The sequence below is a fragment of the Dreissena polymorpha genome, chromosome 3 (genome assembly GCF_020536995.1).
Source record: "Dreissena polymorpha isolate Duluth1 chromosome 3, UMN_Dpol_1.0, whole genome shotgun sequence".
NCBI classification, from domain to species: domain Eukaryota; kingdom Metazoa; phylum Mollusca; class Bivalvia; order Myida; family Dreissenidae; genus Dreissena; species Dreissena polymorpha.
In genome coordinates this window covers 110,862,850-110,874,995 of record NC_068357.1, presented here as the reverse complement: position 1 = coordinate 110,874,995, position 12,146 = coordinate 110,862,850, and the positions used below count along the sequence as shown (strand labels likewise).

Genomic DNA, 12,146 nt, shown 5'->3' with positions numbered 1-12,146 from the left:
CGCATCATGATTCGGCGTCTCATCAGGGTCTGCGCTGTTTGCTTAAAGGAATTTCTGTAAGAAATATTTGAAATATAGGACAATATACTAGACATCCCTTATTTTGGAAATAAATTGAACCAATTTAGAAGGATGTGATAGTCCACTAGGCATAAATGGGTTAAAAAAGGATGGTGACGTGTGCTATCCATGGAAATGTTCTGACAAAATTAAATGGGGGTAGCAGTGTAAATATGTTGCAGTTAATTACATCATTTTCTTTCTTTTTTTTGTCATTTATCATGTGTTTGTATTGATTTTTTACCTTAAATGAATAGATCGTGTTTTTAAAACAAAACAGACAATTATACAGAATAACCATCAACATGTTCTTTTCTAGAATAAGAAAAGATATTGAACACATTAAGATGTTTTGAAAAAAATGTTTGAGTGTCAATACTTATATCTTTTACATATCATATTGTAAACGCATACTTAAAGGGACGTGTTCACAGTTTGGTCAAATGACGATTGTCAAAATAATTGTCACATATTCGAAAAGACGGCATATATAATTTTTATACAAGTTAAATAAAACTTCTAAATAAGAAACATGTTAAACATAATTGTTAATTTATAGATACTATTCCTTCGAAATCGGTAAAATAGTATTGCTTTTTCCTCGACATTTAGGAAAATATATTGAGTACTAATATGGCGTGTATGTTGTGGTTGCAAGATGTAATCCCGCGTGGCGCAGGGTGGAACAGTAGCTCTCATGTTCGAATCACGAGGAATTCGATATTTGTTTACTAATACGTTATTTATTTAATATTATTAAACACATTAACTATTTGTTAGTAAATACATTTTATGACTCTTTTTTATTCAAAAATATGAAAATCTTCGAACAAATTCATTAAACTTGTGAAAGAAACAACACATTCAAAAGAGGAAAGTGGTAGTCTCTAAATGATATACATGAGTATATATAACAATGATAACTTCACAAGGAAGTTTACATATGAAGTTACACTGTTCACAATAGTATTAGCTCGCACTGAAGTCTACAAAAAAATCGAATAAAAATGTCCTCTTCTAACACTTCTACACACAAGAGAGCAGCAGTTGCAAATACCGGTATCTTTTGTACGTAGAAAAAGCACACCCGAAGGAAACGTGTACTACGTGAGGCGCCTAGAAGACGGCATCCAGCTCTTTCCCATGAATGACCCGCTTAAGGTTGCGGAAGGGGAAGTCAAACACAAGGGCGGCGGCGACGGCAGCGGCATAGTTGAGTACGAGGTGACCCACGAACGTGTACGCCTGTCATATAAACGAGAGAATTCACGGACGTTACCTGTTATCTCATGCAGATGAAACAGATGCGTGAGAAAGTAATTACACGTACATAAATCACCGGGCAATTTATATGTGGTGCGCTGTGCGAAAACGGAGCTTAATGTTTTTGCTTAAAGAGTTGACACCGATATGCCTTTGCAGTCAACAAAGGCTAACCAGGGACTACACTTTACATCTAAAGTGGAGTTTGCTTCAACGAGACTTACTTGACCCGAACAATGTCATAAAATCGGAAAGTGTCGTCCCTTATTGGCCTGTGCAGACTGCATCGGTTAATCTGGGGCGGCACGTTATGCACGAAGCCCCGTTTTCTCAGACCGAGGCTGATATTTATTATAATAGGCTTGTCTTTCATTCCTTATAAACGCAGTAACGTTTCGTTTGTATTAGTCTAGTCAAAACACGACCGTGAGGTCCAGGTACCGAAAACTACTCACCGTTTTCAAAAGTTGCACGAAGATATCAAGTTTTGTATGAACCCGATCAGGCCCATGAGTTTGATGCGATCACGCTAATTTCTGCTTTGATGTTGTTCATCTTGTTTCATTTTACTGAATTAAAACAACAAAGAGAATGACTAATGGAAAAACAAAATAATGTATGGAGGACGGAAAAACACACTGTTTATCAGCGATACATTCAATAGTGAATTCGTCGTATTTAATGATAGCATTGATGTAGAGCAGATTTGCGTTTTCTTCGCATTAAAGCACCCTGTATACGCGTTGAAAAGAACCGCATAAACGCGTTTGCTCAAGTCTATGCATTGATTAACCCATGTATGCCTTGTCGACTCTCCCATTCTTCTAAATTGGGCCAATTTATTTTCAAATTTAGGGATGTCTAATATATTTATTTCTAAATTTAGAATACTTCTTACAGAAATTCCTTGAAGCAAACAGCGCAGACCCTGATGAGACATCGCATCATGCGGCGTCTCATCTGGGTCTACGCTGTTTGCCAAGGCCTTTTTTCTTGGCGCAAAGCATTAATGGGTTAAATATGCAACGTTTCAATGCGCTATATAACATCCTACAGTGTACTACAAACGCCTCCCTGTTAGCAGACAGGGCTGCTCACCATTTCGAAGTCACTGAGGTGCAACAATGTTCGCCGCGAGTAGATGACCAGCACTATGAGAACAGGATGTAGCAGGTACACGAGGTACGTAACCCGGGACAACGGTATAAAACCCGACCACGACAAGAACTCGTTCAGCGGACATTCAAATTCGGAAAGCATGTTACATTGTGTATAAATAGTACTTAAATAGAAATCACCCTTACACGTGCAATACATAGGACAAATGGGAACTAAAAACAAGGTCACTAGGTGAAATCGTTAAAAACAAATAACCACGCTAGAGGCCACATATTGATGAACCCTTTTGACACTTTGTTAGAGGTTGTTAAGAGAATCTAGGGCAAGTGCGTTTCTGATTCAAGACAGGTAAAACAAAGAAAACGCCACCAAATTAAATCTTAAAACAATTGTAACCACATTTAATACTTAATTCAGATGAAAGTTGGTATACTATAATCCTTAAAAATATATAAGCCTAATTCAAATCTGGGTAAACTGCGTTTAAAAACTAGGTCACCAGGTTATATCTTAGAAAGATACAAACTTAAAAGACTGTCATTAAGAGAAGCTCATAAACGCTTTAAGAAGCACTTCATTCAAATTTGGAAAATGTGGTACTGCACTGAAAAGATGATGTTCAAAATGATAAATCGTCTCATTCGACTTGTTTGAATTGTGTTCACAGCAAAAAATCGAAACGTACTTCAAAAATCGACCTGCCCGTTATTGATTATTGATTCTGGAAATTCCTTTAAACACGTATTTGCAAGAAACGATAACAATAATCTATACTTAGAAACGACATTTATTATGTCGAAAATGAAAATAAATGAAAAGTGGAAAATCATAAAAACGGTGTTGAGTTTTTGTTCAATAAAACGGAACTTATTTATAGCAAAATAATAACTCGAATGAACCTCCAAATCCTGTTGCGTATGCGTAAACTACCCATGCAACACACAGACCCAGACGGGCCTGCCCAGTGCCTCATAGACTGCCTGCTGTGCCAGGGTCCAGGGCTCGAGTCCATCTGCGTACTTGGTATAGGGGATGTAGACGAGGAAGATACCCAGGCACAGCGCCACCAGCAAGCCAACCGTCACCACCAACTGGGAATAAAAGGAACACACGTACAGAATTATTCATTATCATTGCTGGAATACAATAGTATTTGTTTATATTTGCAGCTTTTACCAATGAATGAAATAATGTATACGCTTAAAATACGAAATTCACATAGTCTCACACGCACACAAGCACGTTATGTATTATTTGTTTCACAGAAGGTTGCTTTTGTTAAATGTTATGCCGAGATCTTCACTTATTTCTGTATTGTGTCAATCAAAACTACTTACAGTAGACCCCTTTAAACAAATGAAAAGATGACTATTTCTATATAGAATTGTCGTTTAATTACTTTCAATCAACAAAACATACAGCAACAACGTTGCTTTCCGGACCGATAGACGTATTTGTATAAAAAAAATACTTTACATATAAGTTTCCTCATGTTCATAACTTAATTTCTGTTAAAAAAATCGTACAACACCAAAACGTCAATTAAATATGAACATACTATTTTTAAACGCTTTTATGGTAATTGCTGTTTCCATCACATATCTATTTATGTTAAATTTATTTTATAAACTGCTATTTAAATTAAATGTTGATCTCTATTTTAGGAATCTTCAAGGTTAAGTTCTTGCTGGTTGATGTCCAATCTCTCGTTAAAAGTTATAACAAAACCGTTTTGATTTTTATTACTCATTATATGTTCATTCTGCGTAATGTTATTATTTGTATTGATGTGTATATATTTAAATACGCGTGAAATTGAAAGAGATACACAATCATTAAAAAAAAAAATAAGCTGCGCTCTAGGAAAACGGGGTTTAATGCATATGATCAAAGTCTCGTCTAGATGAATAGCGCAGTCCGAACTGGCTTAACAGGGAAAACGCTTTCCGCTTTTATTTTATTTTTTACATTAAAGAAAGTCTCTTCTTAGCGACAATGCATTCAAGGCGGAGAGTGTCGTCCCTGAGGACTGCACATGCTAATCTAAGACGACACTTTACGCACATCCATAAAGCCAATTTTCCCCAGAGCAAGACTCTAATATACCTTGTTGGGTCGCCTGGAGCCGGCGCGCAGCATTATGAGCCCCAGTAGCAGTCCCACACAGTAGGGCGCCACCCGGCACCAGGGCTTCGTAAACACGTGGTTCCAGTAGGCGCCCCCGTCCAGCCGGCTCTTGCACGTGGGATCAGGCACATGATTGACAGTGGACGGATGGGAAACTTTCAGTTAGTAGTTTTGAAGTAAAAACCGAATAGTACCAGATAATGCAGAGACGTGTTATGGAACGAAAACTGTTTCAGACGATGTGTTTCGCGTTAACATTAGTGTTATTGTCTTGAACTTATTGGTAAGTGCGATGTGATTGATTAATTCCTTTGAAAGTTACATTTATATTGTGAAATGATGTTCGTGGTTGATGTTCGTATTTATATAAATAATTCTAGTACATATGTATAAAACAATAGCCGATTATGTGAGTAATTGAATGGAACGGCGTTGTGCTCCTGATTGACACGAGTTGCACATTATATTTGTACATGATCTATATAATACCGACATTCTTTTATAATCATAATAATTGTACTATTCCGGGACTGACCGATTATGCTATTATAGTGATACTTCAATATAGTGAACCCAGTCGGTTTTGCTAGTGTGTAGCAAACACACGGTACAACGTACGTGAGTATCTCACCGCCGCGCTCCATCTCTTTGACACCGGCAGCCACCATTCCCGCAACCGCCAGCACCGCCGTCACCACAGCACCCATGGAGGAGGAGCTTAAACGTCACGCAATCTGAGTTTACACGGTGCACGTAATGGAATTATAGCAGTTATAACGACATGTTATCTGACGGCACACTGTGCAGTGGAATGGTAGCGGCAATAACGACATGCAATCTGACTGCACACCGTGCAGTGGAATAGTTCCAGTAATCACGACAAGCAATCTGACTGCACACTGTGCAGTGGAATAGTAGCGGGAATCACGACAAGCAATCTGACTGCACACCGTGCAGTGGAAAAGTAGCAGTAATCACGACAAGCAATCTGACTTCACACTGTGCAGTGGGATAGTAGCGGTAATCACGACATGCAATCTGACTGCACACTGTGCAGTGGAATAGTAGCGGTAATACCGACATGCAATCTGACTGCACACTGTGCAGTGGAATAATTGCGGTAATCACGACATGCAATCTGACTGCACACTGTGCAGTGGAATAGTTGCGGTAATCACAACATGCAATCTTACTGCACACTGTGCAGTGGAATAGTAGCAGTAATCAGGACAAGCAATCTGACTTCACACTGTGCAGTGGAATAGTAGCGGTAATCACGACATGCAATCTGACTGCACACTGTGCAGTGGAATAGTGTAGGCAGCTAAATGAAGGTGGCAGTATTAAGGTCAGCTATAGCAAATATGTGAATATTTTATCAGATATATTATTAGATGTTTAATTTTGTTTACTTGTATATATCAGTAAACTATCGACGTGTGAACGCTCACCGATATACTGTATAGCAGTTATCACACAATTAAATAACACGGATAAAATTAATGCGGTCACTATACTCATATGAGTACAAATGTATGTGGTTATCAAGTGGAGACATATATTGAATATCCAAACTTTTGATTCGTACTGGTTCTTTATGTAATACTCACAACGCCATGAAGGTGAGTATAATAGGTGATGTAAGGTAGAACTGCATGGTGACCGCAATGTACCAGGACCAGGCCATGCACTGAAACACACGGGGAATCCTTTAACTGGCCAACAAATAGTTTTATGGAAAAGCTGTACTTAATGCATAAGCGTAAAGTGTCGCCTCAGATTAGCCTGTGCAGAACTCACAAGTTTGTCATTGACGACACTTTCCGCTTTTATTATTTTATTTTTTTTTGTATAAAGGATGTCTCTTCTAACAAAAAACAAGTACAGGCGGGATATGTCGTCGCCCATCAGCCTATGTGGACTGCTAAGGCTAATTTGAGACGACACTTAACGCACATGAATTCAGCTCAGTTTTCCTACGACGCTTAATAATTTATTTTAATTTAAAGGTTTCTCGAAGTCAAAATTTCGTATTAAAGTAATATTCAAACATTTTAATAATGATTGATATATATGCTGACCTTAATAAGAAGGCTATAATTGATGAAAATTAATAATTGACATGGTTGGGTATTTCCGGTTTGAGATATGCCACAAAAAGTGCCTGATAAAATAACCGGGATGACATACGTTCTGGAGGACATATGCAATATTCTTCTTCTCCTTATGTTAAGCAATACGCGACTAGTCGCACATTGGTTAAAAATATTCAGTCTTTTACACTATTGATATGATTTACCTTCAATAACTTAGAATAAGTAAGCGTCTATATGTAAGTGAACTGCACAAGACACAACGTGACGTGGTGCTTGTATACCTGTTTTTCAGCCGGCACTCCTTCCACGCCGACGAAGTTATTGATGTATTTGAGGTGCTTCCACCAGTCCTGTCGGCAGCTGTCGGCGACGGCAATTTTGTCCGGCCACATGGGCCCGTCCCTCAGGTACATGTAGAGGTACACAAAGGTCACTATGACTAGCACATAGGGAGGGGTCATTCTGAATGAACATTGATATTGTGTAACGAAGGGCAAACAATTGATCAATCTATGTGTTACGTTTAAAATAATTATTTGAGATATTAATAATTATCAATAGAACTCAAACTCGAATTACATAGTAGTGCACGAGTATTTATGACTTACCTACAGAGCTTGCCTCAATAGAACTTGGACAATGTCTTGATGAATGTGTACGAGTATTTATGACTTACTAACAGAGCTTGCCTCAATAGAACTTGGACAATGGCTTGATGAATGTGTACGAATATTTATGACTTACTAACAGAGCTTGCCTCAATAGAACTTGGACAATGGCTTGATGAATATGTACGAGTATATATGACTTACTAACAGAGCTTGCCTCAATAGAACTTGGGCAATGTCTTCATGAATGTGTACGAATATTTATGACTCACCAACAGAGCCTGTCTCAATAGAACTTGGACAATGTGTTGATGAATGTGTACGAGTATTTATGACTTACCTACAGATGTTGTCTCAAGAGAACTTGGACAAAATACTTTGATGAATGTGCGCGAGAATTTATGACTCATCAACAGAGCTTGCCTCAATAGAACTTGAGCAATGGCTTGATGAATGTGTACGAGTATTTATAACTCACTAACAGACCTGGCCTCAATAGAACTTGGGCAATGGAAGAATGTAGCTAACATACTAGGTACCGGTAAGTCACATTTCCTAAATCTATGCCTAAATGCCATAGGAATAACGGATATACGAACACAGTTGGTAAGGCCCATCATTACCTACCATAGCCATTGTGTATTCTAAACGTAACGAAGACCTTACTTAACTCGGATTTGTGAAATGAAATGCTCTACGTTAAAAGAAAGCTTATTGAATGAGTATCGACCCTACATTTTAGGGTACGTTTGTTCGTTATTAATTAAAGTGTTAGGCGTCTGTCAATTCTGCCCTGGAATCGATGTTACATACAGATGGGAACAATCCGGTGTTATAGAAATAGCAGACCTGAACTCGCGGAGTTTTATAGATTAATTTATCATTTAATTAAATCTCTTCCCGCAGGCTCAGCGCCGGTTTCAATTTAAGTTCTCCTTCTTTACAAACATGAAATAAATCTCCATTAACTTAAACAGCAATAAAAACAAGTTCAATAAATCAATGATGTCAATACTGTTTTAACTTACGAACTACTTTTAATGTATGGTGTTATTGCACGATTGAGCGGAATTTAGACATATGTTTTGTAAAAGAATTTAAATTTATGTTTCATTATTATTACCAGTAGAAAATACTATTACAGTAATGCTTGTATTGCACACTAAGTCAGCTATAAAAGATAGACATAAGATTAAGGCTTTTTTAATCTTAAATATCAGATATATTCATTCAGATAAAGACATGCATTTATTGTGTTTAGACATGCATTTATTGTGTTTACAAATACTGGAACTTTCAAACCAGTTCAAAGTAAAAAGTATGCAAACACATCGCAAACACATTTTTGTTGTGCAAGTTCATCACATGGCTCGCAAACAACAGTAACAATTCTCCACGTTCAATTTTAACACAATCTTTAAGTGTTAAGGTACAAAATTTGTCTTGAAGATCGCCGTGTAAATTGTAAAATGCAACTTTGCGAAATATAAGGATTAGGTACGATAGTGCATGGCAGAGTAAAAAGGTTAGACATTTAATAGGGTTATTGTTGTTTTAGGCATAGTGACGATGAACACGTTTCCAGCGCCGCCCACACTGGAGGCTGATAAGGCCAAGATCCCGTTCCTCTGCTTCCGGGTAGTCACACGGGGCATGTACCCCGACCTCGTGAAGACCAATGTGGAAAGGAACATCAAGACTTGCTATGAAGTGGGTCTGGACAACTTTAAGTTTGAGGTGGTGACTGATAACGCATTGAATCTCCCGAAGTCTGCACTAGTACGGGAGCTGGTTGTACCTAACGACTACCAGACGCTGAATAACTCGCTGTTCAAGGCGCGCGCGCTGCAGTACTGCAACGAGCCGGAAGTAAACATCCTCTCCAACGATGACTGGGTGGTGCATCTGGATGAGGAGACGCTGCTAACTGAGAGCTCCACCATCGGACTCGCGAACTTTGCCAGTCAGGGCCACGGGGACATCGGGCAAGGCGTCATCTCGTACACCAACGAGGAGATAGTCAATTGGTGGACCACCCTGGCCGACTGCGTGCGCGTCTCCGTGGACCTGGGCATGATGAGGTTCTCCTTCCGCAAGCTCGGCTGTCCGCTCATGGGGTTTTAAGGGCTCTTACATCATCGTGAAAGAGTCCGTGGAAAAAGACATCGGGTTTGACTTTGGACCGAAGGGAAGCGTGGCGGAGGACGTAATGTTTGCGCTGGTGGCCTGGGGCAAGGGATACAAGTTCAACTTTGTCGAGGGGGAGATGTGGGAGAAAAGCCCCTTCACGCTCGTGGACTACATCAAGCAGCGAAAACGCTGGCTTGTTTTTCACGTGTATACCCTTTTGAGTCCTGAAATCCCATTTAAGTGCAAACTCGGCATGATCCCAACGGATTTAGGCTGGTTTCTACTGGTCGGGAATATTTTGAATTTTCCAGCCTCGTTTTCGTTTCCAATCCCACTTCCGTTAGTGCTGAATGTTACCGCTGGAAGTATGGGAGGACTGATTCTGTTCTTGTTTACATTCGGATCAATAAAATCATTTAGCTCGCGAAAATATGGACTATTTAGAAAACTATTGCTTATTTTCGCTACAATTCCCGTTATCCCACTGGCGGCCTGTCTGGATGCCATCGCGTCGGTGTACGGATTCAACACGCGCAATTCCGGTGGCTTCCATATCGTTATGAAGGAAACACAGAAACAAACGAAACTACAATCGTCTCAGATCGACATGGACTTGATCTAATAAAATTCAGGGCTAATGGGAATTATGCAAACAAAAATCGAGCCTTATCATAGTGCATTTATTTATTTTGTTGTTTTGTGTAGATAGTTTTTCACAAATTGACACAGTGTGACATACGGTCATCGACCTTTCATACATATTTAATTAGAAACTGAAAATGTTTTCGTGTTACCGTCCAAAAGTAAGGATGTAGTTCATCACTTGAAAGACAACTCATACAACCAATATACACCTGCTCATCTATAGTGATCTACCTTGATTACGAGATCGTTCGCACATTGAAACAGTGCGTGTGTCTGTTTTTGCCTCAATAAATAACTTAGAGTTCATTTTTACACAATAATACAGTACAATACATACATACGCAATATACCATGTTATTGTGCTAATTGTGATGCAAGTTGGTGGTCGCGTATACCCTCTCGTGTTAACTGTTTATAACTCCGTGGTCAAAAGCCCGATTTTCTTTTATATTTTCCATTCCTGAAGATGTTATCCATATATTTTGTAATGTTGTTTATACATGTTTATACATGTTTGTTCTTTATACTTCAAGTTATGTCAATGCATGAATTGTACAAGACTCAATTGTACCCACATAAAAATGTCGTAAAATGCGCAGGAATCAACTTGTTTTGCTATCATGTTACACTCAGCTTTAAATCCTGCACTAAACCGAATGTATGGTTATTCCCTTGTCATTCGAAGTGCATTTTTGTTACGGTCGCATGTACCAAGGTTTTATTGGATAAAATAAACTAAGTATAAATATAAAAAACAAATCACGAAGACACATCGTTGTAAAATTATTTGACATAGTTCTACAGTAATCCTAAGAGAATGACCGTTCAGCCGCTATATATACGAGATCTATGTGTGTTAAGTGTTTGTTAAAGTTACAAGATCAATTAAATATGTGACATGCTTAGTAATATTACATCACTGTTATAAGAGGGATCCATCCTACGAAGATTATGCCTCGGTCACACTGTCACGAATCAGAGCTACGAACGAGCTACGAATACTTTTCGGCACAGTTCGTAGCTATCCTTACTGAACCGTGGCTCTCCGTACTTGATCCGTGATCAGTCGTAGTAGTTTTTGGATGTCCGTAGCGACTCTTGACAAATTTTGAACATGTTCAAAAAATTGCTACGAATTTATCGACCGTAGCGTATCCGTAGCAGTCCGTACTAAACCGTAGTGATCCGTACTAGTTCGTAACGTCGTCCGTACCTTTTCGTAGGCCCAAAGATTTTCAAGAACTTTTACGGATTGATACGAAGAACTACGGAGCGGTACGGTTACGCTACGTATAAGCTACGATTATTCCACGGATATACTACGGAAAGCCACGCTTCTAGTACGTTGTACTACGGATATACAGGAATTTGCACGATCTTGTACGATGTACTTCAGTTCAGTACGAAACAGTACGGACATGTACGGTCCACTACAATAAATTGCTACTGAAAAACATCATTGAAATTATGAAATGCATCATTGAAATTAAAACAACCGTACTTGCATTTGTTGAGTAAACAATCATGAACCGCCAGCGTTTGCGATAAATTTGTTACACTTGGATATTGATATGGCACAAAATGCAGAGGCCGTAGTCGAGCTGCTTGATGATATGCGCAGAGGTAATAATGATTCAATATCGTATAACTAGTATAGCTTTGTGCTAAAAGTTACGTATTTAGAAAATATTAGAATTTGAACTTACGAGTAATACATTTTTTAATTTGCAGGTAAGTGTCTGACTCATATGCCTTTTGAATCTTGCTCTAATTTTTACGTGATGTAATACTTGTTAAATTAAAAGCCGACATAATAAAATACAAAATTAATCACACTTTCCTAAGCATAATCTATATTTCTACATAAATAATTACAAACTTTATCAGATCAGAGAAGTAAAATGAGGTGGTGGATAAGAGACTGGCTTTCAAGACGACCCGCTCTCGCCCAATACGATACTTTGATGCCCGAACTGATGGCTGAAGATCCGGAGGCATTTAGAAACTTCACCAGAATCGGGCCTGATATGTTCCATGAGCTATTACAGGTCGTTGGTCCCAGGATCACGAAGAACCACACCTGGTTCAGACAGTCCAT

General features: G+C 38.7%; 1 protein-coding gene and 1 pseudogene across 1 annotated transcript; one reads left to right on the top strand and one right to left on the bottom strand.

Moving 5' to 3' along the window:
* The window catches only part of LOC127871015 (beta-1,4-mannosyltransferase egh-like), a 47,603-nt pseudogene extending 37,531 nt beyond the window's left edge, over positions 1-10,072 (top strand).
* LOC127871017 (nose resistant to fluoxetine protein 6-like) lies at positions 4,555-7,162 on the bottom strand. Its single transcript, XM_052413630.1, has 3 exons — positions 6,947-7,162; positions 6,180-6,259; positions 4,555-5,286 (listed from the first exon to the last, which is right to left on the bottom strand). Exons 1-3 carry the CDS (start codon positions 7,124-7,126, stop codon positions 5,031-5,033), a joined length of 516 nt encoding a protein of 171 aa, XP_052269590.1. The 5' UTR covers positions 7,127-7,162; the 3' UTR covers positions 4,555-5,030.
* Positions 10,073-12,146: the final 2,074 nt, after the last annotated feature.

Bases quoted from the DNA above. Each gene is read 5' to 3' on its own strand.
- LOC127871017 (XM_052413630.1), bottom strand. From the start codon at position 7,126: ATGACCCCTCCCTATGTGCTAGTCATAGTGACCTTTGTGTACCTCTAC. The intron at 6,260-6,946 runs GTATACAAGCAC...CGTGTGTTTCAG, and splicing joins GAGTGCCGGCTGAAAAACAG to TGCATGGCCTGGTCCTGGTA. The intron at 5,287-6,179 runs GTGAGTATTACA...GTGACGTTTAAG, and splicing joins ATACTCACCTTCATGGCGTT to CTCCTCCTCCATGGGTGCTG.